The sequence below is a fragment of the Oryctolagus cuniculus genome, chromosome 9, assembly GCF_051225735.1.
Source record: "Oryctolagus cuniculus isolate XC-2025 breed Fujian yellow rabbit chromosome 9, ASM5122573v1, whole genome shotgun sequence".
Taxonomy (NCBI): domain Eukaryota; kingdom Metazoa; phylum Chordata; class Mammalia; order Lagomorpha; family Leporidae; genus Oryctolagus; species Oryctolagus cuniculus.
In genome coordinates, this window is record NC_142875.1 from 92,333,079 (window position 1) to 92,348,552 (window position 15,474).

Sequence of the window (15,474 nt, forward strand, 5' to 3'; positions counted from 1 at the left end):
CTCAGCATTTTAGCAACCACAACTCAAACACTTCATAGTGACTCAAGATCCTAAAGTGACTTTTGAAATTAAACTATATGCAGTGAAGGCTAAACTCTTTAGGTTTTGAATAAACTTAACTAAAGTGCAATTTCGTTGACTGAAATGTTACCTGCTGGAGAGGTGGGTTCCCCCAGATTATTAGCCAATTGCTTGCTCTAACTGAACACTATTTTACCAGATTTCCACGCTGATCAAAAGTAATTCATTCTTTATAACAAGAACAAAAATGGTTCAAATACAAGGCTTTACCTTTATTTATTAATAAAGTGATCAATTATGATTTTTGAAGTAAGGTTGAAAATGTTTTGCATACATGTTAATATAGGTTAGGTCATCCAAAAGACAAAGCAGAGTTAACATCAAGTCATGGTTGACGATTACACAAATGAGAAAAACAAGCTGGTGGTACTTGGTAAGTAAAGACAACCAAAGTAAACCGTATTTCAAATTTGTTTATATAAAAGCATATTAAAGTTCCCTTTAAAATATTGTCCATCTTTCTTTTAAATGGGCATGGACTCCTCTGAAACCATGCACGTATATAATAAACAACTAATAGCTTTCTTAATCTTTTAATACAAATACAATTCCTTGCTTCATTATGTAATCCAACAAAATAACAGAGTGAAGTGATTAGAAAAATATGAATCTTTCTGTTTCTATATTGTATTTTAAATTTAAACTGGAAAATACAGTGCAGATAATATGAAATATATGGATTTCAGATTTACATATTACTTGTATCTAACTGATTATTAGATATGGTCTTTATTTTGGCTGAAATGCAAAAATATGATTAATTTCTTAATAACAGTTTAGTTAAAAATACTTCCCATTGATAGCAGTGCCAGTCTGAGAACAACATAAGCGAAATACATTTTTAAGTTACTGTCTATTCAGTGCCCCAAACAGGCAGGTCCTAACACTAAGCCCTTAAATACATTTGCTTTAAAGATAACTGAATGGCAATCTCACATGTCAGATAATCTTTAAACAATCCTGTAAACATTGTCAAAATTTGCTTTCTAACAGAAGTTCAAGTAAACATTGAATATTTGATTTAAACTAACCTTAGAGTCAAACTCATTTATAGCTACATATGTAAAAAGTTTTAAAAAAATCACCCTTATGTAAAGATGAAACCTAACTTTGTAAACATGTTCATTTTTAATACCTAATACACTACAGCTGCTCTTTGGTTTGGCATAGTGATATTGGTCTGATGCCTCAGGTACTGAGTATTCAAGTAAGTCTGTACCCAGGTATACTAAGTCTCTTGTGTAATTTTTTTTTTAATGGCAATGGCTAGACCTGAAATTCAACTTCATTTTCCTTGAGTATTGTCACCAATGTTCAAGTTTTTGAAGACCAAAGATAGCAATTATAAATTTTGGCAGGGTTTCATTTGGACCTTTTCCCACCAAATAGTTGAGAGCAATAATCAATACCAGTTGAAATACCAAAGAGGCAGCCTTTCCCTGATCCCCATACCATTTGTAGGCCCTTGATAAACGGTCATTATGAATAAATTTAGCTAAATATTATTAAGAATGCAGCAAAATATTGGCTGTAGATTAAATCAAAGGTAACTAAAATAAGAGTGCTTCATTGAACATTTCTGAAAAGGTTTTAACTGTACTATTAAAAATGATGTTAAATAACAAATGAAAAGAATCATGAAAGATTCTAATACCATAAAGGTGCCTGAATAGGTTAAAGGAGAAAGTTAAGTTTCCTCAGTTGTTAGCTGTACATGCAAACTCTTTGATCTAAATGTAACAATACTCACAAAAAGTACCAGGTGTTTCTGTACGTAGTCAAATCTGTTTATAGACATTTACTGTGTCCTTGTAACTTACAGACTGCCAAACTGAATTTACATTTTGGTTGGAAATTGCTATCTCTTCACTCATTCTGAGTTTCTTCTAGAATCAAGATTCACACTAAAGAAACGAAGGTGAGAGAATCCATAGTATCAGACCCTAAACTAGGTTTTCAAGGCTAACACATACCTTCAGTTCAAAGGGGGAAAAATAACTTTTAGAAAACCTAATAATAGATTAGCCAATGGAAATAAAATAAATTCTACAAATTTTATACCCAGAGTATCAATTATAAAGTTTAAGCTACATAAGGAAATTACAGAGCTGTCCCCTAGTATGTTGTTTAACATATGGATAGTACTTCAAGGATGTTTGTTAGGTGAATGAAAAGTGAGGTTATTTTGCAAAATTAGGTATCACAGCATGTTAGGAGTCATCCAGTCCAACTCATTCCAGAGCCCCTTGGCCCCTGTAATCTGATTTTACAAGAAGGAAACTAACCCTTAATAGTTAGAGATGCTGGTAAGATTTCTCCTTACCCACCCACTGGAAGCAGTGAATTGTTATGTGTATGTATGTGTGTGTGTGAGTGAGACAGAGAGAGAGAAAGAGAAACAGTATAAAGGACAAGTAACATTCCTGATCATATTATTCTAAATAGTTTTTTCCCTAGCTCAAGTTGCATCCCAAGTCACTGTTAAGCTGTTAAAAGATTACTGTAAAAATTTTCAAAATAATTTTTTGTTATTACTTAAATTGAAATTTGAAAGTCATCTCCATAGCGTGCTTTATTCTAAATAACTTTAGGATTGAAAATATTTCTTAACAGCTTACAATATACCTCCTATCTTTCCCTTGGCTTCTCTTCTAGCCATTTCCACCTGTTCACATTGTGTCCAATATCCCTATAGCACATGTGCCTTTGTTGTTCCCTGCCCATACAAATACTCCTGAAAGTTCAACCAAAAATAATTAAAAAGCAGAGGGGTTCCAAAATATTTCTTACACTTTCAAGTTTTCTTTAAGTCTTAGGCACACACTAAAACATTGCATGGTTACATGAATGCTCTTAACTAAGTCAATTATACCAATATGTTCTATGTTCTAAATTATTACATTTAGGTATATGAATCCTTCTGTTATTTTATAGCCAAAAATAAAAAAACTTTATTAAAAATGTTGAAAAGTATAAAACAGTAATTATAAATTAGCAAATACCCAATTAAAAAAAAGTTTTTTCCTTATACAGTACAAGCAACAGTAATTTTGATATTATTCACTCTCCGCCACCATCTGCCCTAGAAGTACTTAAGTTTTTACCTTGTGTTTTAGGAGTGAAAATGTATATGGATACTAGGAAACAACTCTAATAATGTAACTCAGGTATCAGGAAAGTAAGTATGCCATGTTAACACGTGGTGATAGCTCATATTATAGCATCTCATACAGGTAAGCGTTATTTCCAAAGTAAAAATTAAGTCACTTCTGTCGCTGTGAGTGTGCTGCACAAATGGACACTTAGGATTAAGGCATCGTTCTGCTCTGGAGAAGGGCTTCTGTAGATCCAGCGAACTGTACAAAGGCTTCCTTTTTTAAAAATATATCTTCTGTTATACTTCAATTATCTCATCCCATTGATCATTTTCTTGCAAATAAAATTGAAAATAGTCCACAATGTGTTTAAATACCTATAAAAATAAAAACAATTACTGATTAAAACTTAAGTTTTTATTTCTCAAAATATTAAATGGTTTTGTGGGCTAAAGTATAAAGTTGCTAATAGAATAAGACAGGAAATATGCTCTTTAATACTATGAAGATAATAATAAATAATTTGAAAGCATTAAGGGGATATCACTGACTTTCTTCTTTCCCTGAAGCATCTACAAGAGTATTTTAATAGGGGTGTTTTTTTTTTTTAATGTTTATTTTTTCATCTACTTGAAGACACAGTGAGAATGAGAGAGAGTGAGAGAAAGAAGAGGGGCAGAGAGATAGATCTTCCATCTGCTGGTCCTCTCTGCAAATATCACAACGGCCAGGAGCCCAGAACTCTATCCAGGTCTCCATGTGGGTGGCGGTGGCCAAAGCATGTAAGCCATCATCTGCTCTCTCCCAGGATGTATTCGTAAGGAGTTAGATTACAAGAGTTGCAGCTGGGATTCAAACCAGCACTCTGATACGGGATGTGGGCATCTTAGCAGCAGCTTAACCTGCTGTGTTTGCTCTTAAATAGTCCTCCCTGGCTGCTGACTCAGTCCTCACTTGAGGAGCCACGCTGTCCACCTACACTGTTCTAAGACTGCTGTTAAGGCCTGAAGAAGTTCCCATGGCAACTGTTGGAGGCGTTTCAGCTGAGGAGACTCAACAACCACAAGCATCACGGTGCTATATTCCGCCTACATTAAGAAGCAATGCAGGACCAGGACTGAGGACCACAGTCACAGTTCACAGGGGCATGAAACTGACTCATGGTCACCACATTCAGCTTCTACAGCTTCTCTTCAGACTCAGCTCACTCTGCCCACAGGGACTGATCCTGTCCTAGGTGTCGATTCTAACTCGGGACACAGGTCTTGTAAGGACCTGCCTGCTGATAACGAGCCCTCCTGAGGTACAGCCTGAGGCGCAAGATGAGATTCCTCTGGAAAGCAAACCCCTGGCATTCAGGAATGGGCATGCCAGTAAATGCGTCATCCTCGCGCACGTCTGTGGTCTCCGGTTAGCAGTGCTCTGCTGCTGGAGCCTTCACAAACTAAGTAACATCAACGAATCACAGGTCGTTTCTAAACCTTTAATATTAGCCACTCTTCTCTGGATGCAATTTTTTTAATAGTGGGCAAATTCCCTTTTATTCTTGAATAAATGAATAAGATGCTGAACAAGTTAATTGTCCAAGCACCCATCTTAAACTCTATTTATTAGTTTTTCCATTAATCTACCAACAAATATTTACTAACATTATTGTACAAGTGGTAAGAAAATGAGACTTTTAGCAGATGTCATCTTCCAGTTTCTCCTGTATTGCCTATTTTTGTTGATACAACTGAAAGGTTAAAAAAATAGAATGGCATATTGTTTTGAGACAATGAGATATGTACATAAACTACATTTGTTCAAGAAAATTACCTTTATACTGTCTTACCTTGCTGCTATTCAAATGGTTAGTTATGAACAAGAGGTACTCAATTTTCTATTGCCACTGTAACATGGTTATTTGTCCCTGTAAGCACACAATTATACCGTGACATGACAAAAAAAGAGAAGTATTCAGTTTCTGGGTAAATGGTAAAACTGGTTACAGTGAAAACAACTACAATGTAAAACACTAAACAGGATTACGGTCCTTACCACTTATCTTCTAAAATCCAGAAGTGAGTACAGAGCATCAGGGGTCAAAGGCCTGGTTTTGATGCTTAGCCTCATAAAGATATTCATTGGCTTTAAACATGTTAAGTAGCAATAATTAAGAAGTCTACAAAATGAATTTTTGCCTTCATCCTATGCAAGGGATCTAATGATCTTAATGAAGGGCCCAAGATAATACATTAAGAGAACATTTTAAATGCTGCTAAAAGGTCAACACAATCAAATTCTCATAGCAAGTTCTTTATTATCTAGGGTTAGTACAAATTGAATGGAATGTCTCAGATCATTTTTCTGCATTGCAAGATGATGATGACAGTGTTACTACTATTACCATTAAGAACGACCTCAGATGTATTTAGGCTGTAATATAATGCTAAGTGTGCGGCTACACAATACTGCAAACCCTGAAAACTCCCACTTCAGTTTGATCAATTACTCCATGAATCCATGATTCGTGAAATGATTAAGAGTCTTCAATAAAAGGTTAAAATATATTCAGTATACTTTTTTAGCTAAGGCAGCAAGAGGACAGTGTTTTTCAAAAATTATTTTCAACTAAGAAAATGCTAACCTCTAAAGAATAATGTTGACTAAAACATTATTCAGAACAGTCAGTGCCAAAGGAACTTTCAGCATGTGGATGAAGAACGTGTGGATGGGCAACACGAAAGTCAGCTGCCAGAATAAACCCCATCACTGGGCATCAGACCCACCTCACTCTGTCTTCTTTCTCCACAGAAGCTACCTATGAACACAAACACCCTATATCTAATATTTATTAAAAAGTTTCACATGTTTTAGTAACTTTTAGTATCACATTATTTTGATTTTTCCACATTTATTAAATCTGTTGATTTGCACTTGAACCAGAAGCAGCAGTGTTTTCAAGTGAGAACTATTACCTGATCTGACGCCTTCTTCAGCTCCATTCTCCAGCCACTGAGATTCATTGTCCAACAAACGGTTTTTTGATTCACTAAGTGGTTTGATAGGAAAAGGTTGATTTGAGCCACTACTGAAAAGAGGATCAAGTGGTTTAGTAAATAGCTTAGTGCTCAATTCAAGATACTTAATAAATTAATAAGCAGGAAATTAGTATTCCTTCTCCTAAATATGTGAGGGCAACTCATGAGATCTCAGCACTACGAGAAACTATCTTCCAAAGAACACTATGCCCACAATCCCCCGTTAAATGGCTCTCTAGACCCAGGGATCTACACTTCAACACTGCCAATGAAAACAATTAGACAAAAGAAAAGAAGCTTCAGAGGCCAGTCTGAATGCTCATAACAGGTTAATCAGGAGCCATAAGTGAGTGCGAGGACAGGTGAGGATCTATGTCTGTGGCCAGTACAAAAAAATTACCTGTCATTTCCCAAGTTTTCTGCTTTCTACCTCTGCAGTTTAGATCTAAGGGGAAAAAATGATTCAGTGATTTAGCGTAGACTTATTTTTTCTAGCTAAGAGATCCAGGAAGGAAGGAACAGAAAAAGGAAAGGAGGGGGAGAGGGAATAATATTTGTTGGGTCCTCATTATGGGCCAACTACTGTGTAAGTGCTTTGTTATATGATCTGGACTCTCAGAGCCACCTTTGGAGATAGGTATCATTCTCTTGGTTTCTAGAGGTGGAAAATGAAGTCAGATGTTTAAGTGACCTGTTTAGAACTGTAATAAATGTAAGAGCTCAAAGGCCCAACACCTCAGGTTGTAGATTCTAAGGCCTGTGTTCTTCCAATATTAGTAGGCTAGCCTGGACTTTACAGTCCTTCCTCCCTTATGGTTTATTTCTGTGACAAATGTATCTCAACTGCTTTACTTGGACAGAACTATTTCCAGCTTCTTTAAAATTTCATTTAAATTATTTTGCTGAATTTGTGAAAGTCTGTTTGCCATGACAATACTGAGAAAATTTCCTCCAAGACAGATGAATTAATAAGAAAAAAATTAATATTCTCTAATGTTATTATTATTGACATTGCAGTTTGAATCTATCAGATAAACTTTAAAATAAAAGAGTGATCAGTACAATGACTCATTTCTTTAAAAACATGTAACTGATAATATAAAGCAATGTAATAAAATGCTGGGAGAAATCCTAGCTGTTAGGAAGATATAGCATGTTTAGATGCTCTTAGTAGACATTTTCAGTTTTATGTGATTGTCTTGGCTCAACTGTTAATGCACTCACTAGATAAACATTCTCTTTCCTTTCTCAAAAGTAATATTTTGGGGATGATAAAAAAATATGGTTATCCTATATGCACACATTAACCCTCCATTAAAAAATTTAAAGAGAATATTTGTTTTCTGTTAATGTTGGCTGGCTGAATGACTTTTACATTTACCTAAAATATAAGTACATCTAACATGTTACAGTTTGATTTACAATAAACACTGAAAAACTTAAGGACAAGAAGCACACCTTCTGGGAAATTCATCTTGGTTTGCAACAGAAGCTTGTTCTGGATCCATCCCCACAAGGCGAGTTGGAAAACTGCAACCATCACCCAAGCTACATAATAGGAAATATTAACAACGACTTCAATTATATTTGTATTAAGTTAATCAAAGCAGTCAAATTTAATACTTGTATTTCAGAGTCATAGCTTAAAGAAATTATCACAACTTGTCATTTTAGAGAATAATTTCTAATTTTAGAGGGTTATTTCTACCATGGAAGACATAAACCCCTTTCTTTTATATAGTTTACATATATTTAGAAACAAAGTCTTCCATGCCTATTAAGATTATGATGCCTGTTAACTCGTGAAACACAGGTATTCAAATATTTGGGTAACTGAGCTGCTTAATCATTTCAGACAGCACACAGGCTCAGATTGAAAGATGTAAGCTCCACATATTTATTCATTTAACAACATTCATAAAACAAAAATTTACTGAATGTCCATGAGGTTCCGGTACTGTCTTAATCATGAATGAAACAGCACTGAACAAAGAGAAGAAAACCTCTTTCAGAAGCTTACAGTTTAAAAGAGCACAGGTATCCCCCCTCCTTTTTTTTAAAGTTTTTAACACAGTCTTTTTTTAACAGACTTATTTGAAAATCAGATTTACAGCACGTGAGGGAGAGATAGAGAAAGAGGAATGAGAAGAGAGATCTTCCATTTTGCTGGTTTATTTCCCAAATGGCTGCAATGACTAGTCCTGGGCCAGACCGAAGCCAGAAGCCAGGAGCTTCATTGGGTCTCCCACGTGGGTGTAGGGGCCCAAGCACTTGGGTCATTCTCTGCTGCTTTCTCAGGCACATTGGCAGAGAGCTGGATCAGAAGTGGAGCAGACAGGACTTGAACCGTGCCCATATGGGATGCTGCCACTGCAGACAGTGGCTTAACCTGCGGCACCACAGTGCTAGCCCCGACTTACTTTCACATTAAAATTTTTTAAAGTTATTTTTTATTAGAGAGAGAGAGAGAGGGAGAGGGAAAGAAAGAGAGGGAGAGACTAAGAGAGAGCTCCCAACTGCTGGATCACACTCCCAAATGCCCACAATGACCTGGGCTGGGTTGGGGCCAAAGCCAGAAGCCAAGAAGTCAAACCAGGTCTCCCATGTGGGTAGCAGGAACTCAATCACTTGATACAACACCATTGCCTCCCAAGGTGTGCAATTGGTAGGACACTGGAGTCAGGCATCAGAGCGGGGAATTAAGCCCAGACACTCTGATAGTGGAATGTGGGCATCTTAACCACCAGGCCAAATACCTGCTCCTACTTTCATGTCTTATTTATTTTACTTTTTAAAAAATTTGTACATTTGGACAGAGAAGGGAGAGAGATACAGAGCATGACACAGAGAATGAGCGAGTGAGAGAGACAGAATAAATTACCAGTAATTCATGTCCTATCCAGTGGTTCATAACCTAGATATCCCCAACAGCTGGGGAGCCAAAGCTGGGAGCTGGGAACTAATTCAGGTCTCTCATGTGGGTGGCAGGAACCCACTGACTTGCGCCATCACCTCTCCTCCCAGGGCCTGCATTAGCAGGAAGCTGGATCAGGAGCCAAAAGCAGGCATCAAATCCTGGGACTCCAACACAGGAAGTGGGGGACTTAGCTAGCATCTGAACTGCTAGGACAAACACCCGTCCCATACTTTCAGATTTTAAACACACCAAAATTGCATATGATAAGGACTTTTACTTTCAGCCAAAATGGAATGGTAAAGTTACATGTCAATGGAAATAGCCAGAAACTGAACAGTATAGAGAAAAACCTGTTTTCAAAATAGGTAACACAGAACTGTAGATCTGAGAGAGAAGGAAAATAAGCCAGTGAATCCCAGCTTTCTGCAGGGACCTTGGCACTGGAAGGGAACCAAGCAGAGCAAGGGGGTCTCACACTGAATCGAGGTGACAGAAGGGCAATGTGAGGCTCTGAGGCGCCTTGGCATCTGAGACACAGTTGAGAAAGGGAGATATGCAGAGAAATAACTACATAAATCTGTACAGTGTTGTCCTCGAGTCTTTTGATGAATACGAGGCTGCGCTGGTGATATGGAAAAAAATTGGAAAGCAAAAGATGTACAATTCACAGAGTTCCCACAAAACATTCAAAGCTGACCAGTCACAGCAGAAAGATCTAGCTGAATGCATGGAATTGGTAGAGAGCCCCCTACTGCAGGGCTAAACGAGCCCTGGTGAAAATGCTACCCTGGATCCAATCCATAAAGCTTAAAACCTGTCTCAAAAAGAAGAAACTGAAACACAAGTAACTTAACTGCCTGTCAAGACAAAATTCAACATTCTTTAAAAGGAGACAATAAAACTGATACCCAGCTTACAAGGATCATTCAAAATGTCCAACGCCTAGGGGCAGGTGTTTAGGCTTAGCGGTTAAGATGTCCCTTACGACACCCTGATCCCATAGTGGAGTGCCTGGGTTTGATTTTCGAATCCACCTCCTGATTCCAGCTTCTGGCCAACTGCAGACCCTGGAAAGTGACATGTGGAAGTACAAGTGGTAGCTGGGTTCCTGCCACCCATGTAGGAAACCTGAACTGAGTCCCTAGCTCTTGACTTTGGCCTAGCCCAGTCCAGGCTGTTGTGGGCAACTGGGAAGTGAACCAGCAAATGGGAGCTCTCTTTCATCTGTCTGTCTGCCTGCCACTCAAATGAAAAAGAAAACGAAAAGTCCAGCATTGAGTCAAAAACTGCTGACAAGAAAAGCAGCAGAAACTGTGATCCAATGCTAAGGGAAAACAAAACAAAAAAACAGCCAATAGAAAAGAATCAAAAAGTTATCAATTTCAGTAAAAGTTAGCAAAGAAGACTAAAACAGCAATTATAAATGTCCATGGATGAAAAGAAAAAATGATATTATGAAAGGATAAGTGTAAGGTATTAGGAAAAGAACCAAAATTAACTTCTGGAGCTGAAAAATACACCTGAAATGGGAAACATACTAGATGGGCTGACCACCAGATTAAGTGCTACAGAAGTGGTCAGTGAACTTGTAGACATAGTAGCAGCAATTGACCAAGCTGAGGCAAAGAGAAATGACGATGGGGCTGGGAGAGAAGGACAGGGCAGCAATGACCTGTGGGTCACTACCAAGCAGTTTTACAGACACGTGTTTCAGAGTACTGGTAAAGCTGGCAGCAAGCGGATGAGAGGGAAGCACGCAGAAAAAAATCCTGAAGATAAAATGGATACAAAATTATTCAGATCTGTTGATCATTATAGATTTCACAGATCCAAGAAGCCAGCCTAAAGAACAATCACCAAATAACTGCTTAAAACCAGTGACAAAAATAAAATCTTAAAAGTAGTCAAATCTTAAAAAAGGCACAGTAATTTACAAACAGTAGAATAAAGATAAGAATGAGGCTGACTTGTCAAAAACAAGATACACCAGAAGATATCAGAATAAAGTCGTTTAAAGGAAGGGACCCCTCATCTTCCCCAAAAAACACCCTATCAAATCTGGATTCTCTGTTTAGAGACAATAGCTTTCACAGTAGAAGAGGGCCCAAATCCCTAGGCCCTGCACCCATGTGGGAGACCCAGAAGAAGCTCCTGGCTTCAGACTGGCCCAGCTCCGGCAGTTGCAGCCATCTGGGGAGTGAACCAGCGGATGGAAGACCTCTCTCTCTGCCTCTCCTTCTCTCTCTGTGTAACTGTGACTTTCAAGTAAAATAAATAAATCTTAAACAAACAAACAAACAAACAACAAGAAAACAGCTTTCAAAACAAATAGTCTGGTGTTCCAACCAGTAGGAGTGGAAAAACCCTGAATACATGAGACAATGGAGAAACAACATAGAACAGATTGTAAAAGTCAGCAATAAAATGCACACAAAATGAGGTGCAAAAACAACTGAACAAAAATGAAGAGTACGACACTGAGCTGTGCAAAACTTTGAACTTAATACATGTAGAACTGGAGTTCCTACAGTAATGGCAGGGGGAGAAGACCACAGAATGAAAAATTATAATTACAGGTTTTTTCAAATTTGATGAAAGCTATAAAAACAACAGATACAAGAATCTCAACCAATCCAACTACACCAAAGTATGTGACAAACTGTGTGAAAACAGGGATAAACAAAAGTCTTAAAAGTAACCAGAGAGAAGATAAATTTTATATAGAGAGAGGGTAAAAATATGTGTGATCATTAACTTGCCATTAAAAAAAAAGCCAAAAGACAACAACGCAACATCTAGAATTCTATATCACACAACAATATCCTTCAAAAAATGAAGGCAAAATAAGTCAGTTTTAGACAAAAATAAAAGGCAGTTAATTAAGATGAAAATCCCCCAGAAACTCATGAAAATACATCACTTGAATTAAAATAATCTTCCTTCTCTATGATTTTGGCAGTTTAAAGGCCTAAAATGGCTGGGAATTAGGGAGATATGGAAACCATGAATCATATGGAATACATATTCTTTCACACTTGAGTTAAAATACATTATGCGTTTGTCTTCTTTGATTGAAGATAATAGAATGCATATGAATCTGCAAAGGAATCTTTGTGAAGCTAATATGTATAAATTCTTGTAGGCTTTTACTTTAAACAACTTATTTTCATTTTGAAGGAAAAAGGTGATTCTTACTTTTTATAAATCAAATTTATTTTTCTACTTTCCATTTAAATACTTCTGTTCAAACTCTCCCTTTATCTTATATAAAAAAGAGAAAGTAAAATATTTTATATAAAATCAAGATATTCTGAGTTTTCATTCTAAAGGCCCATTAGAATGTCATTGTATATTCTATGAATGTTAAAATATTTTACCAGAGAGAGAGAACACAGATTTCATATTTCCTGAGATCTGCATTTTGTAAGTTACCTTGAAAATACCGGAAGCAGCCAATATTTCTTTTCATCACCAAATACTTGTCTCCAATTTTTACTGTATCCAAGAGAGAAACCATTTCCATCTGGTCCATATGAAAATGTGGGTGCACGGAATGATTCTGTTAAAAATAAATATACATAAAAACCTAATTATTAATTACTAAATATAGAAGGTACTCATTTTCATGCTTATATCTCTAACATTAAAAAACATAACTTTTAACTATTTGTAGAAATTAAAAGATAAATTTCTGAGATTCATTTGGGAAAAAATAGCATATTTGCTATTTCTTTTTATTTATTTTATAAAGATTTTATTTATTTATTTGAGAGGTAGAGTTATAGACGGTGAAAGAGAGAGACAGAGAGAAAGGTCTTCCTTCCGTTGGTTCACTCCCCAAATGGCTGCAACGGCCAGCGCTGCGCTGATCCAAAGCCAGGAGCCAGGTGCTTCTTTCTGGTCTCCCATGCGGGTGCAGAGGCCCAAGCACTTGGGCCATCCTCCATTGCCCTCCCGGGACACAGCAGAGAGCTGGACTGGAAGAGCAGCAACCGGGACTAGAACCGGCGCCCATATGGGATGCCGGCACTGCAGGTAGAGGATTAACCAACTGTGCCACAGCGCCAGCCCCTTATTATTTTTTCTTAAAGATTTATTTTTATTATTTGAAAGTCAGAGCTACAAAGAGGGAGAGAAAGAAGGAGAGAGAATGATCCTTTACCCATTGGCTCACTCCCTAAATGGCCTCAATGGCCACGCCAAAGCTAAGAGCCAAGAATTTCATTTGGGTCTCCCTCATAGGTGCAGGGTTCCAAGCACTTGGGTCATCCTCTGCTGCTTTCCCAGGCACATTAGCAGGGAGCTAGACTGGAAGTGGAGAAGCTGGGCTTCGAACTGGAATGCTGGCACTGCAGACAGTGGCTTAACCCACCGTACCACAGCACCAGCCCCATTTACTCTTTCATCAACCATATGGAATAACATGTCAAAACAATTAATATTACTGAAACTCTGACAAAGGTTATGTTTAATATAGCTTTTATACACACCATTTTAAAAGATTTATTTGAGAGAGAGACAGAGAGAATGACAGAGATATCTTCCATCCACTGGCTCACTCCCTAGATGGTTACAATGGCCAGGGCTGAGAAAGGCCAAAGCCAAGAGCTAGGAGTTTCATCTGGTTAACCCAAGTAGCTGAAGACACCTAAGCACTTGCGCCATCCTCTGCTGCTTTCCAAGGTTATTAGCAGAGAGTTGGATTGGAAGTGAAATAGCCAGCACATGAATTGGTGCCCATTTGGGATGACAGCATCATAGGTAGTGGCTTTACCTCTGTGACACAAGGCTGGGTCCTTTAATTATACTTTTAAAAAGATATTCTTGGCCGGCGCCGTGGCTCAATGGGCTAATCCTCCGCCTTGCGGCATCGGCACACCGGGTTCTAGTCCTGGTCGGGGCGCCGGATTCTGTCCCGGTTGCCCCTCTTCCAGGCCAGCTCTCTGCTGTGGCCCGGGAGTGCAGTGGAGGATGGCCCAAGTGCTTAGGCCGTGTACCCCATGGGAGACCAGAAGCACCTGGCTCCTGCCATCGGATCAGCGTGGTGCGCTGGCTGCGGCGGCCATTGGAGGGTGAACCAACGGCAAAGGAAGACCTTTCTCTCTGTCTCTCTCTCTCACTGTCCACTCTGCCTGTCAAAAAAAAAAAAAGATATTCTGTAGTCATTATTTATAAACTTCTATGTTCCTGATGGCACAACATAAGGTAATTGGTATCCAAAGACAAACTACTACAGGAAATTCTCCCAAAGTGTCTAACAAAACTAAAATGTAGTAAGCATTAAAATAGTGATGGTAGGGGTCAGTGTCGTGACACAGCAGATTAAGCTATTCCACTTCCCATCCAGCATCCTGCTAATGTGCCTGGGAAAGCAGCAGAAGATGGCCCAAGTGCCACCCATATGGGAGAACCGGATGGAGTTTCAGACTCCTGGCTTCAGCTTGGCCCGGCCCCCACTATCACGGCGATCCAGGGAGCAAACCAGCGATGGAAGATCTTCCTCTCTCTGTAACTCTTTTAAATAAACAAAATAAATCTTAAAAAAAAAAAAAAAAAAAAAAAAAAAAAGAGTTGTGGTAGACTATGCGAACAGAGGTGAAAAATCCTATGCTTGCCTGGATAGGGACATGTATATCTTTTTTTTTTTCTTTTAAAGATTTATTTATTTGTTTGACAGGCAGAGTTAGAGAGAGGGGGAGGGAGAGAGAAAGAGAGAGAAGTCTTCCATCTGCTGGTTCACTCCCCAAATGGCTGCAATGGCCGGTGCTGTGCTGATCCAAAGCCAGGAGCCAAGAGCTTCTTTCAGGTCTCCCAAGTGGGTACAGGAGCCAAGAACTTGGACCATCTTCTACTGCTTTCCCAGGCCATAGCAGAGAGTTGGACCAGAAGAACAGCAGCCAGGACTTGAACTGGTGCCCATATGGATGCCAGCACCACAGGCAGTGGCTTTATCCACTAAGCCACAGCCAGCCCAAACATGTATGTCTTAAGGGTATTGGAGGGGGTAGCACTTGAGCATGAACTTCAGTGGTGAGCAACAGGAGAAAACAGGGGGGTGATTACAGACCATTATTTCTAGCTTGTTTGTATAAAACGATACACAGAATGATGTCTAACAAAAGACCCCTTTTAGTCACAGAAAAGTTTTGCTTCCTTATTTAAAATTAAAATACAGGAGTGGGCATTTGGTTTAATGGTTCAGATACCATGTCCCTCATTGGAGTACCTGGGTTAGACTCCTGCCTCGTTCCTGACTCCACCTTCCTGCCTGTGCAAGGCCTTGGGAAACAACAGTGATGGCTCAAATTATTGGGTTCCTGCCACCCATGTGGAAGACCTGGGTTGAGTTCCTGGTTTC

General features: G+C 38.5%; 1 protein-coding gene across 31 annotated transcripts in view; it reads right to left on the reverse strand.

The window, feature by feature from the left end:
- Nucleotides 1-272: 272 nt before the first annotated feature.
- ZDHHC20 (zDHHC palmitoyltransferase 20) overlaps nucleotides 273-15,474 on the reverse strand; it is an 82,787-nt gene continuing 67,585 nt past the window's right edge. For 3 of the 31 annotated variants that reach the window (XM_089304376.1, XM_089304380.1, XM_089304385.1), the window contains 6 exons: nucleotides 14,135-14,248; nucleotides 12,549-12,675; nucleotides 7,658-7,747; nucleotides 6,137-6,249; nucleotides 5,011-5,088; nucleotides 273-3,553 (listed from right to left, as the gene is read on the reverse strand). In XM_089304376.1, coding sequence (XP_089160502.1) covers nucleotides 5,051-5,088; nucleotides 6,137-6,249; nucleotides 7,658-7,747; nucleotides 12,549-12,675; nucleotides 14,135-14,248 — 482 coding nt within the window. In that variant the 3' untranslated portion in view covers nucleotides 273-3,553; nucleotides 5,011-5,050. Of the gene's footprint in view, nucleotides 3,554-5,010; nucleotides 5,089-6,136; nucleotides 6,250-6,599; nucleotides 6,645-7,657; nucleotides 7,748-12,548; nucleotides 12,676-14,134; nucleotides 14,249-15,474 lie in introns of all 31 variants that reach the window. The other 28 variants (XM_070049150.2, XM_070049147.2, XM_089304386.1 and 25 more) reach the window with 20 other exon arrangements.